The 21,717-nt window shown below is 42.0% G+C and overlaps 1 protein-coding gene across 1 annotated transcript in view; it reads right to left on the minus strand.

Annotated features, from left to right (window-relative positions):
* Positions 1-470: 470 nt before the first annotated feature.
* tox3 (TOX high mobility group box family member 3) overlaps positions 471-21,717 on the minus strand; it is a 68,384-nt gene continuing 47,137 nt past the window's right edge. Inside the window, 18 exon segments of the mRNA XM_070447338.1 lie at positions 471-796; positions 799-846; positions 849-890; positions 893-993; positions 995-1,039; positions 1,041-1,069; positions 1,071-1,139; positions 1,141-1,227; positions 1,230-1,278; positions 1,280-1,391; positions 1,394-1,469; positions 1,472-1,522; positions 1,524-1,567; positions 1,570-1,585; positions 3,640-3,720; positions 4,374-4,604; positions 5,063-5,323; positions 13,304-13,546. Of these exon segments, the coding sequence (XP_070303439.1) occupies positions 741-796; positions 799-846; positions 849-890; positions 893-993; positions 995-1,039; positions 1,041-1,069; positions 1,071-1,139; positions 1,141-1,227; positions 1,230-1,278; positions 1,280-1,391; positions 1,394-1,469; positions 1,472-1,522; positions 1,524-1,567; positions 1,570-1,585; positions 3,640-3,720; positions 4,374-4,604; positions 5,063-5,323; positions 13,304-13,546 (1,641 nt within the window). The 3' untranslated portion in view covers positions 471-740.

The following is a 21,717-nucleotide window of genomic DNA, read 5'->3' on the forward strand; positions in this document are numbered from 1 at the left end:
AAGATATTTGTCTCTTGCCTTCATGCCATAGATGAATGCACTCAGATATCACATTGGCCTGAAATGCATGATGGTTTAATGGAGAGTTTCCATTAGACAATTTGTTAAACAGTTACATCTGCAGGAATGTAGGGCAAGAGAAAAATGGGAAAAAGGTAGAAAGTCCCATAATATAATGCCAGTGTGGAAACAAGTTTAATGTGTGGATTACTGGTCTCCAGTATTGTACCTGTAAGTCATTCAGTTCAGTGTTTCTTCTCTGGGAGAGGTTAGAGCTGCAAAAAATGCCTGTTGAAATCCATTCATTGTGTCCAGTAGTTTGGGCTGAACTGACAACTTTGACCTCATAAATAAAGCTCTATCGTTAAATAAAAACAGGGCATTCCTTCCCCTGTGTGAGTCAGGTAACCAGTCTTTTCACAAATGTGCCCAAAGTCAGTTTTGAATTGACTATTGAGCGGAGAAGACAAACAAACAAACAATAAACAATCAATGGGCATTTGCCTACCGACTTTTCCTCATTGCGCAGCCTATTTTATAGACAAAATCCAGCTAAGGTATCTGCCCCTTTACATGTCTACGTAGGTATTCATATCCGTCTATAACAATGGACAAGTTCTTTGTAAAACATTCTAATTCTTACACACTTCTTAAGTGTAACTTAGAAAAGCATGTGGAAAATATGCTTTTATTTCTATTCCTCTTCTTTGAGATAAGATAGATATCTTCCATCATTTGGCTCAGTAGATGGAGACCTGGGACAGAACCTGGGCATGGGCCTGGATCTGGAGGGGTGTGGCTGCTGGGGGGCGGGTTGGGGACTGCCCATGGAGGCGGAGCCCCCACTGATTGAGGCGTGCTGGGTGAGTGCTGTGGTGGGGAACACTGGACTGGTGCTGTTGCTGCTGTTGTTGGAGATGCTGCTGCATCTGCTGCTGGTGGAGCTGCTGCATCTGCATCTGGTGGAGTTGCAGTTGCTGTTGCTGCATGTCATTGCCTCTGCTGCTGCTGCTGCTGCTGCTGCTGCTGCTGTTGTTGTTTGCTGCTGTTGTTGCTGCTGCATGTTGTGTGTGCTGCAGCTGCTGCTGGAGGTGGTGCTGGAAATGCTGATGCTGCATCTGCTGCTGGATCTGCTGGTGGGTGCATCTGCTGCTGCTGCATCTGGTGGTGCTGCAGGTGTTGCTGCATCTGCTGCTGCTGCAGCTGCTGCATGTGCCCGCCCACGCCACCTGCATGGGCGGGCTCATCTGGGACACGGCCGTGGGCTGGCTCCGGCCACCATGCCCCTCCTCCACCACCTCCCCACATCTGGTTCAGCAGCTGGGATGGCACACCGTTGGGCATGTTCTGGTGCTGCACCGTCACCGAGGTCACGATCTGGTTGCCCCCATCCTCATCTGCAGCGGCTTGGGGGCGATGGCCCGTGGCATGCCGTTCTGGAGAGCCTGGGCCATGGAGGACATGGAGGACATGGACGGTGCTGGGAGAGTGGCGAAGGCAGCATCAGACCTGGGGACAGGCTGGGTGGAGGCCAGGGTCTGCTGGACTGAACGGATGGTCTGAGCCCTGCTGATTCCTGGGCAGCCTGGAAGTGAAACAACAGCATGTTAGATACAGACTAGGAATGGACACTAGACTACTCACTAAACAAATATGTTTATTTAGACAATAGCCTGAGGTAAACAACGTAAAGCTATAAAGCCTCTTACTTTTCCGAGATTGTAATCTTGAAAAGATTCAGGATGTTGATGCAGCTCGTGCAGGAACATTTGAATATCTACAGTTGAAGTCGGAAGTTTACATACACCTTAGCCCAATACATTTAAACTCAGTTTTTCACAATCCCTGACATTTAATCCGTGTATAAAAAATCCCTGTTTTAGGTCAGTTAGGATCACCACTTTATTTTAAGAATGTCAAATGTCAGAATAATAGTAGAGAGAATGATTTATTTCAGCTTTTATTTCTTTCATGACATTCCCAGTGGGTCAGAAGTTTACATACACTCAATTAGTATTTGGTAGCATTGCCTTTAAGTTGTTTAACTTGGGTCAAACGTTTCAGGTAGCCTTCCACAAGCTTCCCACAATGAATTTTGACCATTCCTCCTGACAGAGCTGGTTTAACTGAGTCAGGTTTGTAGTCGCTCTGGATAAGAGCGTCTGCTAAATGACTTAAATGTAAATGTAGTCCTCCTTGCTCGCACATGCTTTTCAGTTCTGCCCAAACATTTTCTATAGGATTGAGGTCAGGGCTTTTTTGCCACTGCTTTGGAAGTATGCTTGGGGTCATTGTCCATTTGGAAGACCCATTTGCGACCAAGCTTTAACCTCCTGACTGATGTCTTGAGATAATTTTCATTCCTCATGATGCCTTCTATTTTGTGAAGTGCACCAGTCCCTCCTGCAGCAAAGCACCCCCAAAACATGATGCTCCACCCCGTGCTTCACGGTTGGGATGGTGTTCTTCACCTTGCAAGCATCCCCCTTTTTCCTCCAAACATAATGGTCATTGTGGCCAAACAGTTCTATTTTTTTATTTCATCAGACCAGAGGACATTTCTCCAAAAGTACGATCTTTGTCCCCATGTGCAGTTGTAAACCGTAGTCTGTCTTTTTAATGACGTTTTTTTGAGCAAAGGCTTCTTTTTTGCTGAGCGGCCTTTCAGGTTATGTCGATATAAGACTCGCTTTACTGTGGATATAGATATTTTTGTACCTGTTTCCTCCAGCATCTTCACAAGGTCCTTTGCTGTTGTTCTGGATTGATTTGCACTTTTCGCACCAAAGTACGTTAATCTCTAGGAGACAGAACCCGTGTCCTTCCTTAGTGGTTTAATGGCTGCCTGGTCCCATGGTGTTCATACTTGCGTACTATTGTTTGTACAGATGAATGTCGTACCTTCAGGCATTTGGAAATTGCTCCCAAGGATGAACCAGACTTGTGGAGGCCTACAAGTTTTTTTCTGAGGTCTTGGCTGATTTCTTTTGATTTTCCCCTGATGTCAAGCAAAGAGGCGCTGAGTTTGAAGGTAGGCCTTGAAATACATCCACGGTACAGCTCCAATTGACTTCAAATTATGTCAATTAGCCTATCAGAAGCTTCTAAAGCCATGACATCATTTTCTGGAATTTTCCAAGCTGTTTAAAGGCACAGCCAACTTAGTGTATGTAAACGTCTGACCCACTGGAATTGTGATACAGTGAATTATAAGTGAAATAATCTGTCTGTAAACAATTGTTGGAAAATTACTTGTGTCATGCACAAAGTAGATGTCCTAACCGACTTGCCAAAACTATCGTTTTTTAACAAGAAATTTGTGGAGTGGTTGAAAAATGAGTTTTAATGACTCCAACCTAAGTGTATGTAAACTTCCGACTTCAACTGTAAGTTTACTACTTGTCATAATGAAATTCAAATCAAATCAATGTTTATTTGTCACATGCACAGGATACTGCATGTATAAACGGTACAGTGAAATGCAGCGCTTCTCAACAATGCAGTACAAACATCAATATCAATAATAATCAAGTCAAATCAAAAATATAACAGTCAGAAAATAAGAAATAAAAGTAGGGTTCTTGGGCTTCTTCCCAGCAGTTCACACTTCTGTTGGCTGAAAAGTGAAAGCAGTCTCACCTTTGAAACCAGGCTGGCGCGGTAGGCAGCGAGGGCTTTTAAATATTCCTTTTTAGCAGCCTCTGTTTTGCTTTTATAGCCCTGTTATGACAAGACCGACAGGAGTGAACGACAGGTGACAAACAAAGGATCACTCTGTAAAGAGATACAACATCGAAATGCAGGCATAGGCAGCACAATATAACTGACTAAAAAGCCTTCTACTTTTGATGTCTATATTCATCGATTTATTTCTGTAGCTCTCCACAAATTGAGAAATTATACAATCTGACTTCATGCATCCCCTTAGAGGAATTACTGCTAATTACTGATCATCATGCATTTGCTTCTCAATAAGATATAAAAGTCAAGGGCCCGTATTCACAAAGCATCTCAGAGTAGAAGTGCTCATTCAGGATCTGGTAAGTCTCCCCTGTCCTGTTCATATATAATCGTATTCAGTATGATCTAAAAGGCTAAACTGATTCTATATCAACACTCCTAGTCTGAGATGCTATGGCTGCGTTTACACAGGCATCCCGATTCAGATTCGTTTTTTCTTCCACTAATTGGTCTTTTGACTAATCACATCAGATCTTTTCACATCAGATCTTTTTCAGATTGGTCAAAAGACCAATTAGTGAGAAAAAAAGATCAGAATTGGGCTGCCTGTGTAAACACAGCCTTTGTGAATGCAGACCCAGTGGTGTAAACGTCATAGTGTAGGACTGTTCTGACAGATAGTGATGGTTTACCTGCTTCTGTTCCTCTCCCAAGCCATCCCACATGGAGGCCACTATCTTGGAAACCTCTCCGAAGGTGGCGTTGGGGTTTTGACCCTTAATGGCGGCCTGTGTATCTCTGAAGAACAGGGCGTAGGCTGAAACTGGCTTCTGGGGCTCGTTGGGGTCCTTCTTCTTCTTCTTCTTGGGGGTCTTGGGCTTCTTCCCAGCATCTGGTGCTGGGCGCTTCTCTCCTGCCATTACCTGTTACAAGAAGAGTGATCTGGTTTAGACAGATTAATGTAATTCAATGGTGACTTGTTGTAGTGCCAAATGAATTTTATTTTGTTAAACTAGGCAAGTCAGATAAGAACAAATTCTTATTTACAATGACGGCCAACCCCGGCCAAACCTGGACGACGCTGGGCCAATTGTGTGCCGCCCTATGGGACTCCCAATCACGGGCCGGATGTGATGCAGCCTGGATTCAAACCAGGGACTGCAGTGACGCCGCTTGCACTGAGATGCTGTGCCACTCAGGAGCCCAAATGTGCATGTGACACTTTACTAACACAACCACCCTCAACAAATGTATATGAATATCAAGCAGTCACTGTGCTATTCAATCAGGTCTATTTCACACTAAAGTGAGCACAGTCTTAGTGCAGCCTTCTTTAAAATGTGTTTTTATTTAAGGCCCTTTCATAGTTTTCCTCACTCACCCTATTGTCCTGGTCTTGGTCGTCCTCGTTGATAGAGCTGGAGGGTGAGGGCGTGGCCGACTTGCTGGTTGGTGGTGAGGGCGAAGTATGGGGGATTTTGGGTCCTGTCATGTTCAGGCCCAGCTGGGCACTGAGCTGGGACTGGTTGATGGTGGTCAGCTGGTTCCGGGACATCATACCATTGGGGTTGTTCATGCTGATGATGGATCTCATGACCATGGCGGGGTTAGGGGGGTACTGGCGGAGGTGGCCCTGCATGTTCTGAATCAGAGGAGAAAGAGAGGGAAAAGTCAGTAAATATGACAGCATCTTGTAAGAGACTGTACTGTATCTGTAGCCTGGTCCCAGATCTGTTTGTGCTATATAGCCATTTGTTTGGCATCACAACCAAGTAGGACTTGGCTATACAGCACAAACAGATATTGGACCAGAGCATAGCAGTAAAATAATCTGGTCATCACATTCTTCCAGACTGTCACATGGCCACAATGCATCACATAACATAACACATGGCCCTGGGTCTTTAACTTCTCCCATTATCAACTATGATGAATTATCTTGAAACCTGAGTCGCCAGTTTGATCTGCCATTAATAGATGGCTTCACAGCTCAATTGATACGGTTCACAACACTCTATTGTATGGAAATCTGTGGCACAGCTTTGAGTGCTCAGACCCTGGTGTATAATGGACTGAGTTAGTACCCTTGAGATGGTTAGGCTACATAACCTCAAATGCCAGGACAAAAACATTTGTATGCACAATGACTACCTCGAAGACATTTTGGATTTAATGCCCATGCAACAAATAAAAATGCTATACATTTCTGTGAAGTCTGACATTTTGAAGGTTATACATTTCCCCTGGCTGGCAGATGGGGGCACAAAATGATACCTCCTCCAGTATGTTTAGAGATTAAATGCTATCTGCTGGCAGGTTTCATAGATCATACTTTAACTGCCAAAGAGTGAAAAAATATTTCTATATAATCAACTCTATAAATCAACTGGCTGAAGGGATACGATTGGCATGTCATGGGCATTTTTCTTCCTCTTTATACCGTTGTGGGTATATCATACCATCTTCATATTTTCTAATATATTTTCCAGTTAAAACATTATGGTTTTCAAAAGCTCTTTGAGTAAAGAGAGAGGAAGAGGTAGGTGTTTGCATTGATTGCACTGAGGATGGAATTACATGGCCTGCCATTCTCTCAGAGGGGAGAATGATCAGTGGTGCAGCAGAGCTGACAGGGAATAGTGAAAAATAACCGAACACAACAAAAATGTGATTTGTTTGGGAGGTGTGTGTGTTTGTGTGGTGTGTGTGTGTGTGTGTTCGTGTGTTCTCCCTGAGTAACATCCATCTGGTATTCAGCAGCAGCACAAACTCCATCTCTCCCAACATCAACACATCATATATCCACACACCTTGCCTTATTGAGAGAATCTTACGAACCCTGTCTTCAAAACAATATTCAAACACCTTCTCAGAACAGAAACATTGAATTTACAATCCATTTGTCTCCCATCTTTCTCATATGCCATGTCTACTACCTATCACAAAACAGTCTACAAGGCAGAAATGTATTCAATATTTACATAGAAATACTCCGCCAGAGACGGAATAGAATACAATTTAATGATGCAAACATGCCAACCATTCAATTCTCTCTTTGAATAAATAGTGAAATAAAACATGCCAACCATTCAATTCTCTCTTTGAATAAATAGTGAAATAAAACATGCCAACATTCAATTCTCTCTTTGAATAAATAGTGAAATAAAACATGCCAACCATTCAATTCTCTCTTTGAATAATAGTGAAATAAAACATGCCAACCATTCAATCTCTCTTTTGAATAAATAGTGAAATAAAACATGCCAACCATTCAATTCCTCTCTTTGAATAAATAGTGAATAAAACATTCAATTCTCTTCTTTGAATAAATAGTGAAATAAACATGCCAACCATTCCAATTCTCCTCTTTGAAATAAATAGTGAAATAAAACATGCCAACCATTCAATTCTCTCTTTGAATAAATAGTGAAATAAAACATGCCAACCATTGCAATTTCTCTCTTTTGAATAAATAGTGGAATAAAACATGCCAACCATTCAATCTCCTCTTTGAATAAATAGTGAAATAAACATGCCAACCATTCAATTCCTCTTCTTGAATAAATAGTGAAATAAAACATGCCAACCATCAATTCTCTCTTTGATAAATAGTGAAATAAAACAGCCAAACCATTCAATTCTCTCTTGAATAAATAGTGAAATAAAACATGTCCAACCATTCAATTCTCTCTTTTGAATAATGTGAAATAAAACATGCCAACCATTCATCAATTTACTCCTTCTGCGAGTAAATTGGTGATAATTGTACATATCTTCCAGTTTGGAAAACTATTCCACTTGATGTGTAAGTCTCCATTGTCACCTCCAGTAGTGAGCTACAGTAAGTGAGTGCTCTCAGAGGTGACTCTCCTGCTCAGTTGAGAGATCACAGATGAAACACACTGAGCTTCTTTAGCCATGACCACGTCTGTGTAACAACATTTCAACACAATATCAATGATGCATATCACTTAGAGCAATGACACATCCTGCCATTTGTGTCAAATGTTGAGTTTTCTTCATATACAGCTATGGCCTGCCCTACTCAAAGATCGTTTGCCTTTCAAAATGTATCTTGTGTTTTGCTGGCTTTAGTGATGCTGGCCTTGTTTGTAAATGGTTTTGTGGTGAAATAGCTTACACTAGTGTTACAATAATATCACATACTCCCCTGCTATATAGACTATAGTGGTATAATATTAATACATGGACTGGTGGCTACAAATACATCTACGGCTCTTTACAGCCCCAACTATTTACCTAAAAGAGTGAGTGATTTAATGTAATCTATATGAAAAATATATAATATTTTGCTATGTAACTACAGTGTTAAAAAGTACCATGTATGTAAAATGTGTGTAACATATATGCTAGTATGTAACAAAAAAGCTGTACAAAACAAAGTTACTGTTGTCCTCCGAAAGAGGAGTGCATGATATAGAGTAGACGAACATACCCTAGCTTAGGCTAATGTTACCACATCTATGTAACAATGCTATCAAACACCCCTGGATAATACGAGTCCCCTGAGAAAGGAAATACATCATTTCCAGCTAACGTGGCTGTGATTGTAATGTTGTGAAATCTGCAACAAGTCTGTTAATTTATATGTCCTTCTGTCCTCTCATTTGCATTTTAATTGGAATATATGGCTGCATCCCAAATGGCACCCTATTCTTTATATAGTGTATACTTTTATCACTGCCCAAAGTGACTATGTAGGGAATAGGGTGCCTTTGGAACGCAGATATTGTCTGCAGTCACAGCAGACATCTAGAAGATAGCTTGATAGCATCATAATCTGTAAATAAGTCCTTATCTCGAATGCACAGTGGCCAGATGTGACAAGCCAACCCTTCTCTTCTCTCCCTATCAGGCTCCATCCAACTGTGTGGTGTGTGTGTGTGTGTGGTGTGTGTGTGTGTGTGTGGTGTGTGTGTGTGGTGTGTGTGTGTGTGTGTGTGTGTGGTGTGGTGTGTGTGTGTGTGTGTGTGTGTGTGTGTGTGTACATGGACATGTGTATCAAACACAAGTAAACCCAGAGTCTATGCAATCTACTCTCCAAATCAATAAGGCTTGTGATGGAAATATTGAGATGGAGTCTCTCAACATCTATGCCTTTAAAAAAAACTCAAGCTCGAGGAGCCAGCAGCAAAATGATACACAGCAAGTCATGTGTACCTGTCGAGCTGTCACAAGTATATTGGCTTGTTTGATAGAAGGTTGTTGGCTTTGACTACACATCCTMTCCTCTCCCCTGCACCAAAGCATCCCAACMACTATGTATAAGATGCAATAAAAAACCCAACAATAGCCGAGACCCTTCCACAACACACTGGCTAATAAACACAGCAGCTGGACTGAAAATGCAATATTACTCATTCAGAAGTACCAGAGATAAAAWYYYMAWWRSMRKSRWKKYMAWKRAAARRRSCYTKGGKYYKKTYYTKRARRWWWTKGRAWYMRRAWTTKGGGRRGKKGGGRAATKTATTACCAGTGGCACTGTGTGAGCCGTAACAGTCTGAAAAGAATGTTAACAAGTTMAATTTCCATTCAATCAWYGACAGAGGCTCTTGGAAATGTTCCATTGCAGAAGAGGGGTAAAATCATCTATATGGTAATTATAAGGATGARTCCCCCAGTAACTTTCGCCAGCATGAAAGGTCAGTCCTATTAAAGATAGTTTATCAGTCCTCTGCACATAGTCCTTTACTGCATATGCTTTTAAACGGGTACATCTTATTTTCTTACTCCCKTTTTGRCTCCCTGGCCGCAGAACCTTGGTGCTTAAGCCAAATGAGAAAAATGGAATTTAGAATGCTGGTAAAGGCTATAATAGCATGAAGATAAATTGTTTTTCGACTCCTCTCTCCTGTCTCTGGCTTTAACAAACCTCACAGTATACTGCTGTGCATATACACAGTCACAGTCCGTCCACTGACTATCCCCTCTCCATCCAACCCACCAGCCCAATAACAAATTCTTCCCTTCCACAACCCCATTTTACTTGACCTTGAAGGGCTACACATTCCCTTCCCCTTCTCCCGCTCCCCCATAGTTAATGCCCTCCCCCAAAACCCTTCCTTCCCCCATTTCTCCCAGTGCACTCTGGGTATTTAAAACTTGTTCAACATGATATCATTTTATTTCAAGTGCTGGCTGCCTAAAAAAACTAAATTACAGAATCAATCATACAGAAGGTCAGGTTGAGACTTCATTACAAGTATTGCATGCCTGCATGAATATCTTTCATTTCTGACTGACCCAATATGTCACAACATCTGTCTGGCTGAAAGTAAAAAGAGAAAAGAAACAGGACGAAGAAAAAAAAAGACAGAGAAAGAAAATAAATTGATGTACAACTGATGTCAGTGCTACTCAGCTTGGAAGGAAGATAAGAGAGTGTAAAAAAAAACACTGTTTCTGCAACACTGGTCATATTTTCCATTTTATTCAAGACAGTCTGTGACGGGTCAGAATCTAGGGGATTACATTCATAGACTATCTGTACACTATCAGGGTGTAATTAACATACTGTACATACAGTCAGCTACAAATCTCCAGGTCAGACCCAATTGCATAGCATTGCTGGGTGTTGGCTATAGAGCAAAACAACTGTGGATGAATGTACTAGTCTAGCTGGCTAAATGTTTGTGTGTAATAAGTCATTAGGGTGAACGTAGCGCAAATGATGCAGATTAGATTCCTACTGACTACACTTTGGCMAATAGTCAGTATGTATTCATGTAAATACAATAAACATGCATCTCTGCATCAATTTTGGGCAACAAACCTAGAAAGATACATTTTACTCTATATTCATTTCTATTCAAGCGGGATATTTGGGCTATTTCTAACCCAATTATGAAGATGTGACACATAGAAGGGACCTTTTTCATATCCACCCATGCTTTTACTTTCTTACAAGGGAGGAAACACAGGAAAAGTCTAATTCTGTGCAAAGATACAGTAAAGACAGGGAGATCTTCTGAAATAGCACCCAGAAATAGCACCCAGAGGCCTGTGCAGTGCATCAGAGAGAGAGAGAGAGAGAGAGAATGAGAGAGAACGAGAGAGAAAAAGAAAGCGAGAATGAAGGGAGCTCTAAATAAATAGATACTGGCAGTTCCACCTCCAATAGTATTTGGCACTATTGACACAGACCAAATCACAAATCAGCAGGACACATGCTGCGAGACACAAATGACAGTCAGAAGCTTGTTAGGAGAGCAGATTAAATAAATAATGACTTGCTTTCTGCCAGCCCACAGACATGTATTTCTCTTTGTAGAACYATAGYATCTGTGGCCAATTTGCTAGACATACATGGAGCATTAGGGGAAAGGAATTAGTGGAACACTTGGCAGAGCAACTACATGGAGGGGGATTTGAAAATGGTACAGGTACGTTGTACACCCATTGGTTTGTTTTTTTCTGTCATGGTGGTGTAGCGAGAGGCTATCACAGTTACGAATTACCCACTGCCACAGAGCTAAGAGAACAGAGAAAACTATTTGGGGAATATGAAAACTGTGGCTGGTTGGGAAACGTACTTACTATGGTTTATTTGCATGGTTTATTTATRTGTCCTTGCAGACGTTTCAAATAAGAGATACACAACAGTGTAGTGTACATAATGTTGTCCCCCAATGTCATTCCACTGACAAAATGAACCTAAAACGTAATAACACATAAACACTATATAGTTTAATTAAAATAGTTACTTCCCTCAACCCTTTTCAAATCTCAAACCAAAGACAATGGCATAGATCAATGTAATTTCCCTGCATTGTCTCTGTGTTCAGGACTTTTGGGGATCAATCCCATATCCAGAACATAATGGAGTTCACGGTCGGTAAGCCTTTCTGCCTTTCTGTCTGTGGTCCAATGTTTGCTGAGTGATAAAGGAGCAGAGCAGTGTGCAACAGTCTCCCAGTGACAATGCCACGAGGCAAAGGAGCAGAAACCTCACATTCTTTCCCTGTAGTTTTAATAGAGTCTCCTTACAATCAGAGACATGAGCCATGCAAATGGTGCTAAAGAGGAATAATGTTGGAGAATCAAATCTAATCCTCCACCAAGTCGTGAGAACAGTCAGGACCGTAATTGTGTCAAGGTTCCGTTTCTTCTCCAGATGTAAAAAAGCTTAACTGACCATGAAATGAAAATTCTTTAGGCAAAAGCCTTCCGGGGCTCGGTTATGCAGCACAGATATTTTAAAAGCTGCAATTATTTTACATGCCAGCAGCTTGGAAGGGAGGAAAAAAGGCAATGAAATGTTATAGTGCCTGCCCATATCGGAATGTAAATACATATTCTGTAATATCATATGCGATTCACCATATGTGTCTGGTTTAAAAGTGGGGGGTCTGAAATACATTTTTACATGGATAATATGGCTAAAACTATCATGATATTTTTGTTCAATGTAATGTAATGCAGTTTACCCCCCAAAAAACACAGCATCAATATCATCATCTCTCTGTTTATAATGCTTTTTGCTTCCATATTTTCCTCCTATAATAATCCCATATTACTGTAATAGTGTCAGCGAGTGACATTTCCACGTTTCCTCCTCAATGCATTTCATCCTCAATGGCATTTAAGAATGCTTTTTCTATCWAAATGTTTTGAATCTATAACATACAACTCTATCAACATAAAGAAAGTGATTACCGGGTTCCGGAACCATTCCACAGTCTCATCCACATCAATGGACAGGAAGGCTAAGCTGGATATCCATTCATTGACTCCCTTTCTAAGTACTCACACCGAAAGGTTAATTCTAGTAGCATCRTGTTATTTAACCAAATACAAAACCTGGGATTCTGAACTCAAACAAAGCTCTGTCTGTCAGTTGACTGAGTGCATTCAGGCTCTGAGCATAACAACATGTAGATAAAGGCATGGAAACACATCATGTGACAGTGGAGGGGACAGGACAGAACAGAATGATTCATCAGCATCTACAGAACAGGGTTTCTGGAACCAACATACATAATACTGTATACGGACCCATGAAACMGTKGCAYTTTTTGGGGACTCACTTTCAYCACTCCCTGTGGGGGGAAAATACATTGTGCCATCATGCCCATGATCCATTMATATCTTTTCCTATTACAAAGAGGGTTATTTTAGTAGGCTTTGTTTTTCCTTTATAAACCCAAACAGAATTCAGTATTTACATACTGTGACCATTGTCTAGCTGGCATTGTGATACTATTCCATCCTCCAGCTTTATAAACGGGCCAGATGCTGTGCCAGATGCAGTAACAACTGGAGGTGTGCACTGAGTGCAGTGAAGGTTACTCTATGGCCTAATAAAGGGTAAGGGTATTCTCCTGGTWCTCAGATCATACTGTAATGGTCACATGGGCTCTCCTTTTTTATTTATATGTTTATATGACAGCACCTTGATCCTGTACCCAAGTGTTGGTGCTTGGTACTCTATTTTCTCTGTGCATKAACAAATMYRTCARATTGACACCTTATACCCACCCTACCCCTATAATTATTGAAGAGGTGCATGACCTAATAGCACRCTGTACTTGATGCCTATGCATGTGACCGTAGTATCTATTAAACCCCTCAACCCTAAGTGTTGGTCCAGTCTAGTACTCACCAATGGCAGGCCGTTGATGCTGGAGAGCCCCTCCTGGTCCATGAGGTTGCGTGAGATGGTGATGGAGGGCAGCTCMAGGCTCTGAGGGGGGAACTGGGGGGTGAAGGGTCCCCTGTGCTGGAGCGGGTGCCCCGGGAAGGGGGAGTCCACATCCGATAGGCCCAGGCCAGACTCTGTCTCTGGAGGAGGGGTGATGGGAGGGATCTCAAACTCCTCGTCTCCCAGGCTGGGGGTGTGGAATGTCTAGAGAGCAGATAGGGAGAGGGAAGTACACGGTCATATCTTTGGATTGATGTTTGCGAATCAATACAGATCATGTGTACTGTAWAGGAAACTAGTAGTGAAAGTTGGCTGAGCGAGAAAAAGGAAGGAAAAGCACACACCCACATCAATGGATTAATTTATGAACAGTACTGTCGCTACAGTCCTAGATACTTTATAGTGACATTTAGCTAAAACTATCTGCAGATGTAGGATCTTAATTTGAGCTAGTTTTCTAAAGCAGGAAAATTATCCTGCAGCAACAGGACATGTGAATTATTATGTGGATTATAATTAATGGAAAAAATAGACAAATATGCACATCCAATATATCAGGTGCAGGCCAGAAGAATGTATCAAAGAAAAAAGAAATGTCCACAACTCTGGTATGATCCCAATGATCATGTTACAGATGTAGGATCTTAATTTGATCACCCTGTTGTAGGAGAACTTTCCTGCAATGCAGGAAATGTTAAATGTGGAGTGTATTTGAGGTTTAAAAAAGGATTCCGAAGTTTGTAATTTCCACTTCAAAATTTCAGAGTAGATTTTTCCTTATGAAAAATGTATCAACCCCTACAAAAATGTCCATTAATTATAATCAAATGAAAAAAGGAATATCTGCAACTCTGCTATGCTCCCATGGGGATTTAATCAGACGCACAAAACAGACAACATTTCAATCCGAGTTGGAATCATTCTTATCTCTCATACCTGCATGAAGCCTTCCTTTCAGGGATTTATTGTTTAAAGGAGGAGAAGTTCGGTGGAGTGGTACTAACACTTGTCTATAACCATACAGAGATGTAACATTTCTTAAAACCCATTAAAGTCCACTCTGAGCAAAGTAAGGAGGGAAGAGGGGGAAAAAGCAACTACAAAAAAGTTAAGAAATCATGAGAGAGGAGAGGATACATGATAAAAGCCCTTTAATCTCAGGGATGGAGGATGTTGGGTCTGAAGTGCAAAGAAAATACACGTCACAGAAACATGGGTTTAAAGAAAATGTTCTGAGAAATATTACGCTTGGCCAGAAGGGTTTCTCATTGTTCCCCTTGGTTGAACCTTTAAATCTGCTCATCAAACAGTCTAATCCCTCTGCCTGCAGAATTCAAGCTTTTTGGTCACACTTAATTAGCTTATTTGGATTCTTGGAGATGGTACCAACTGCTCTGCTCACCTACTGCTGGTCTTGTCTTCATTGGCACATTCCTTAAGCCACTCTGTAAAAGGCCAACGTATTCACATAGCAACCCACAATGACCACATCTGAGTTACATGCATATAGGACGCGCCACAATTGGATATAGCCACTACTAGCATGGCAGTGAAGATACTCTTTCCTCAATATCAAAGGTCTTAAATCGAGTTGAAAAACATATTTCTGTTAGCTTTAGGTCAGTGTGTTGATATCAGTGTTAATACACTTTTTACCAGGGCAAGCAGAACAGAAGTCCATCAGCCTCTCTCTCTCTCTTTCTCTCTCCCTTTCTCTAGAACAGGCAATGAAAAAACCCAAGGCAGTGGCAGCAGAGGGAATATGCCAGCCTAGTCCTTGATTAGAGAGTAGTAATATTTCTGTTGCTTGCTTTAGCACACAGACACTTGAAACTAATTCAATGCCTACTCAGGGCAGCTGTCTTGACAAGCACTGATGAATTCCAGAGGCAGAGACAGCTAATAGAGTTGTATTTTCCTGTTCCCCTAGTTTCAGACCACTTTTAAACTTTCTGATGCTTGTTTCACAGCAGTTCAATCAGTTCTCCTTTCTGAAGGAGCCACTGCATGTTCATCACAGCTCTGGACTCTGGTTTAAGGCTTCCTCATGCTTCGGTTTGGAGGGCGCCTAGCAGGACTCGGCTAGTGTGCTCGCAAACTAGTGTGCTCGCATACCTTCGACCTTCGCTTGAAAAATTTGAAAAAAATACCAATATTACTAGTTAGTCCATCTTGAGATGCCGTAGCCAGTATAGAATTCCTCAAAATGAAAGACTAATCTAAGATAACAACAACAACAAAAAACGGTCATTCATTTTGATGTTTTTGCCAAGGAGATCTTAGTCGCGCAATTTTACGTCTAACTAGTATGTTGGGTTTAGTATTTCTCAAGTGAAAAAATGTGCATGAAAATTAGTCGTCTATTGTTGAATGACAACAAACACTTCATTGAACAATCCCTACTGTTTACCAATTACAGATGAAGGGGAACAGATTCGGCTCGCCTTGAGAAAAAATATCGTGTGCATAAACAGCCGAAAAAACTCTTGCCGAAGGCCAAAACAAACAAAAATGTCACAGAATGTCATCATAATATATGCATGAACTGTTTCAGTTGGGAAGCATACGGACACGTTTATACTCTCTTAGAAAAAAGGGTTCCAAAGGGTTCTTTGGCTGTCCCCATAGGATAACCATTTTTGGTTCCATGTAGAACCCTCTGTGGAAAAGGTCCTACATAGAACCCAAAAGAGTTACCTGGATTCAAAAGGGGTTCTCCTATGGGGACAGCCAAAGAACCCTTTTGGAACCCTTTTCAAAAGGGGTTCTTCAAAGAGTTCTCCTATAGGAACAGCCAAAGAACCAGTTAAGGTTTGAGATATATATTTTTTCTAAGAGTGTAGAGGAGAGCAGGATAAATTACAGAAAGCTTTAAACAAACCATTTACTGTGCTCTACTCTACTACTGCCATCTTATTTCATGTTAACGTCACTGAAAAAGCACTGGAACCTGTTTTGTCTCCATACCTAACAATGAAAACACAAAGTGTTTAAAACATAAATAGTGTAAAAAGGGAACTGTCATGACTCAACGGTGTAGAGCTACAGCCAGGGCCGCATGGCAGTGATCAGGAGAGAACATCATCATCACAGGCTTCCTTACCAATCTGAACCTGTCATTAGAGAAGAATGATGTGCAGTAAAAAGGGCCTCTCTGTTTGTTTGGCTGGTTTCACAGGCCTCAGAAGGATACTTTAGGGGAGGAAAAAAGGACATCAACATTACATTAATTTGTATTACTCTCTGACCTTTTCATATGGGTACAACTTGCCAAGATCTGTGTGGAAGAAGCTAAACCAGGACAGTGAACAGAGCTGGATAGGGATGTTGGACCGTAGGCTGAGGCATTGTGGCCTGAATTATAGATGCAGGTAGGATGAGGATTGAGACAGCCTTCCCTTAGATGAAGGTGAGCAAAGGTGAGTTCCATTTTTATAGTAAAACAGAGCAAATGTGACTGTGACCTTTAAGATAAACAGAGTATAGAGAATAGAGAATGTTTTTTCCCTAGTTTCTGCTAAATAGTGTAACGGAGGGAGGGAGCAAGGGAGGGAGAGAGGAAGTGAGATCGCTATCAAAGACTGTGGTTGTGTTCCTCGTCTCCCGTCCTTAATGATGATCCAAATTAAAATCTGCACGAGTTGGGAGCTGAAAATTGAGACATGAAGTTAGCTAAGGCCCGTCTGGGGTACGGAGGGAGTGTGTCAGCTGTCAGTGCAGGGCAGGCCTCTATTCTTATAGCCTTTAGCCGTACCCTTATCCTACTTCTCCTCTGTTCCTCTGGTGATGTAGAGGTTAATGCAGGACCTACAGTGCCTAGCTCCCCTCCTACTCCCCAGGTGCTCTCATTTGTTGACTTCTGTAACCGTAAAAGCCTTGGTTTCATGCATGTTAACATTAGAAGCCTACTCCCTAAGATTGCTTTATTCACTGCTTTAGCACACTCTGACAACCCAGATGTCTTAGCAGTGTCTGAATCCTGGCTTAGGAAAACCACCAAAAACCATGAAATGTACATCCCTAACTATAACATTTTCCGACAAGAACTGCCAAAGGGGGCGGTGTTGCAATCTACTGCAGAGATAGCCTGCAGAGTTCTGTCTTACTATCCAGGTCTGTACCCAAACAATTCGAGCTTCTACTTTTAAAAAGCCATCCTTCCAGAAACAAGTCTCTCACTGTTGCCGCTTGCTATAGACCACCCTCTTCCCCCAGCTGTGCCCTGGACACCATATGTGAATTGATTGAAAAAAAGATTCTCTTTTTTTCTACCATGTTATTGACTTGTTTATTGTTTACTCCATGTGTAACTCTGTGTTGTCTGTTCACACTGCTATGCTTTATCTTGGCCAGGTCGCAGTTGCAAATGAGAACTTGTTCTCAACTAGCCTACCTGGTTAAATAAAGGTGAAATAAAATAAAAATTCAAAATTGCCCCCCATCTATCCTCAGAGCTCGTGCTGCTAGGTGACCTAAACTGTGACATGCTTAACACCCCGGCCATCCTACAATCTAAGCTTGATGCCCTCAATCTCACAGAAATTATCAATGAACCCACCAGGTACAACCCCAAATCCGTAAACATGGGCACCCTCATAGATATCATCCTAAGCAACTTGCCCTCCAAATACACCTCTGTTGTTTTCAACCAAGATCTCAGCGATCACTGCCTCATTGCCTGCATCCATAATGGGTCTGCGGTCAAACGACCACCCCTCATCACTGTCAAACGCTCCCTAAAACACTTCAGCGAGCAGGCCTTTCTAATCGACCTGGCCCTGGAAGGATATTGACCTCATCCCGTCAGTAGAGGATGCCTGGTTATTCTTTAAAAGTGCCTTCCTCACCATCTTAAATAAGCATGCCCCATTAAAAAAATGTAGAACCAGGAACAGATATAGCCCTTGGTTCTCTCCAGACCTGACTGCCTTTGACCAGCACAAAAACATCCTGTGGCATTCTGCATTAGCATCGAACAGCCCCCGTGATATGCAACTTTTCAGGGAAGTTAGGAACAAATATACACAGGCAGTTAGGAAAGCTAAGGCTAGCTTTTTCAAGCAGAAATTTGCATCCTGCAGCACAAACTCAAAAAAGTTCTGGGACAATGTAAAGTCCATGGAGAATAAGAGCACCTCCTCCCAGTTGCCCACTGCACTGAGGCTAGGAAACACTGTTACCACCGATAAATCCACTATAATTGAGAATTTCAATAAGCATTTTTCTATGGCTGGCCATGCTTTCCACCTGGCTACTCCTACCCCGGTCAACAGCCCTGCGCTCCCCACAGCAACTCGCCCAAACCTCCCCCACTTCTCCTTCACCAAAATCCAGATAGCTGATGTTCTGAAAGAGCTGCAAAATCTGGACCCCTACAAATCAGCCGGGCAAGACAATCTGGACCCTCTCTTTCTAAAATTATCTGCCGAAATTGTTGCAACTCCTATTACTAGCCTGTTCAACCTCTCTTTCGTATCGTCTGAGATTCCCATAGATTGGAAAGCTGCTGCGGTCATCCCCCTCTTCAAAGGGGGAGACACTCTAGACCCAAACTGTTACAGACCTATATCTATTCTACCCTGCCTTTCTACGGTCTTCAAAAGCCAAGTTAACTAACAGATTACCAACCATTTTGAATCCCACCGTACCTTCTCTGCTATGCAATCTGGTTTCAGAGCTGGTCATGGGTGCACCTCAGTCACGCTCAAGGTCCTAAACAATATCATAACCGCCATCAATAAGAGACAATACTGTGCAGCCGTATTCATCAACCTGGCTAAGGCTTTCGACTCTGTCAATCACAACATTCTTATTGGCAGACTCAACAGCCTTGGTTTCTCAAATGATTGCCTCACCTGGTTCACCAACTACTTCTCTGATAGAGTTCAGTATGTCAAATCGGAGGGCCTGTTGTCCGGACCTCTGGCAGTCTCTGTGGAGGTGCCACAGGGTTCAATTCTTGGGCCAACTCTCTTCTCTGTATACATCAATGATGTCGCTCTTGCTGCTGGTGATTCTTTGATCCACCTCTACGCAGACAACACCATTCTGTTTACGTCTGGCCCTTCTTTGGACACTGTGTTGACTAACCTCCAGATGAGCTTCAATGCCATACAACTCTCCTTCCGTGGCCTCCAACTGCTCATGAATGCAAGTAAAACTAAATGCATGCTCTTCAACCAACCTCTGCCCGCACCTGCCCGCCCGTCCAGCATCACTACTTTGGACGGTTCTGACTTAGAATATGTGGACAACTACAAATACCTAGGTGTCTGGTTAGACTGTAAACTCTCCTTCCAGACTAACATTAAACATCTCCAATCCAAAATTAAATCTAGAATCGGCTTCCTATTCTGCAACAAAGCATCCTTCACTCATGCTGCCAAACATACCCTCGTAAAACTGACTATACTACCGATCCTTGACTTCGGCGATGTCATTTACAAAATAGCCTCCTGCTGCTGTCCATGTCGGTCACTGTGTGTGTTGTGTGTGTGGGTGGTGTGTGTGTGTGTGTGTGTGTGTGTGTGTGTGTGTGTGTGTGTGTGTGTTGTGTTGTGTGTGTGTGTGTGTGTGTGTGTGTGTGTGTGTGTGGTGTGTGATGTGTGCGTGCATGTGTGACGGGTCGTTCCATGGGCAGGCGTGGGTCCGATGGCATAGGGGCAGAGCAGGGCTTGTAAGAGGGAGCTGAGCCCAGACCAGATCAATTCAGCATGTCTGGGCAGATGTATAGGAATCTCCCAGGCAGCCACAGAGCCCCAGTGTTGTATGATGTAATGTGTTGTTAATTCACAGGCAGCATTACGTGCATGGTGAAAGGCCATTAGGTTTATGAACAAACACATTGGCTCACTGCTAAAGTGGCTAACTGGAGCTAATAGGCAAGGATTATGGAAATGTTCAGGAAAAGCATGAGACGATTAATGGTTGAGTTTCACATGCTTCTGATCTGATGTGTTTCTGTGAACCATCGAGGACTCCACTCTCTCTCATATTCCTTCTATCTAGAACATGTATGGTGTTCTCACTCCCAATATCGAAGACAGCAGCAAGAAAAGCTTTTGAGGCAATATCGCCAGCCTTTCAATAACTTCAGTAATCCAATTCACTGATGCAATAACCAAGACTTGTTAAAGGCAGAGCCATGCAATTACTGAATATAATAGGCCCCGGGATCAATAGAGCCAGGATTGAGACTCCAGTTTCCAACATCTAGAGAGGCAGAGGAGCATAAAGCTACTCAATGATAACATCACAGTGGGCCCGTAATCAACATTTCAAATTTGTAACCATCTCGAATCCATTTCTACATAGATCATTACTCCTGCTAATTTGATTGGAAGGGAGAAGTGATATCCACCGCAGAGGGAATTGAATCTCGGTGTACAGTATCATACTCTCTAAGGAGAGCAGTCAATTCTCCCTGTTAGGATGGGTGTTTTAACAGGAGCACACCAAGGTCATCTTATCTCATTCTGTAAGTGCAGAAGGTAATAACACACCAGCCATCTACAGTAAATAGCCAATGTTATTTTATCTTTTGCATATGACGTTTGGTTGATTTTGATACACAGCCATCTACATATCAACGTTATTTTATCTATTGATAAGCATATTGGTTTATTTGATACATAGTCATCTAAGTATCTAATATTGTTTTTATCTATTTGAATAGCATATTGGCTTATTTTAAGATTTCTCTGAAGTTTTAGTATACCAGTGAGTAAATAGCCAGTATCTCTTGTGTGAGATGACTCAGTGTTCTTATGTATTATACAAGAGTTGAAAGAAAACATATGCACGAAATCAGCAGAGTATAACAGTGAGAATAAAGTCACAGATTAGGAGCCAGTGGAGAACAACATGCCAATTATGTGAGCCGGACGAAGTACTAACAAGCGAATCAGAGCATAGAGAACTGGATGTTTTTTTTTACAATTACCCGTTAGCCTCAAATTGTCTATGCAGAATTGCAGTTGTATATATTTAGCTGCTGTCAAAGTCACTCATTTCATCAATGGAGCCAGATCCATTTTGGCTGGTGCTGGTACAGAAGCCTTCCCTTCCAGTGGCACCCAGAGCCAAGGCCTGTCACATTAACTTGATTAATACAGCGTTACAGTAGAGAGAAATCTCATTTTAGTGTGAAATTACACAACTCAAAGTGGAAAGTCACATTAAATTTCTCCTCAGTTCAGGTTACAAGAAACAATACTTCACCACACTCCAATCCTTTTTTCATTAGAAAAAAATAAATAATCTGTTGCTCTGCCTGTGGTTACACTCAGACATTATTTTTCTAGTATCTCTACCACACACACACACACACACACACACACACACACACACACACACACATCACACCACCATCACAC

This window comes from Salvelinus sp. IW2-2015, linkage group LG15 (genome assembly GCF_002910315.2).
Source record: "Salvelinus sp. IW2-2015 linkage group LG15, ASM291031v2, whole genome shotgun sequence".
Lineage (NCBI taxonomy): Eukaryota > Metazoa > Chordata > Actinopteri > Salmoniformes > Salmonidae > Salvelinus > Salvelinus sp. IW2-2015.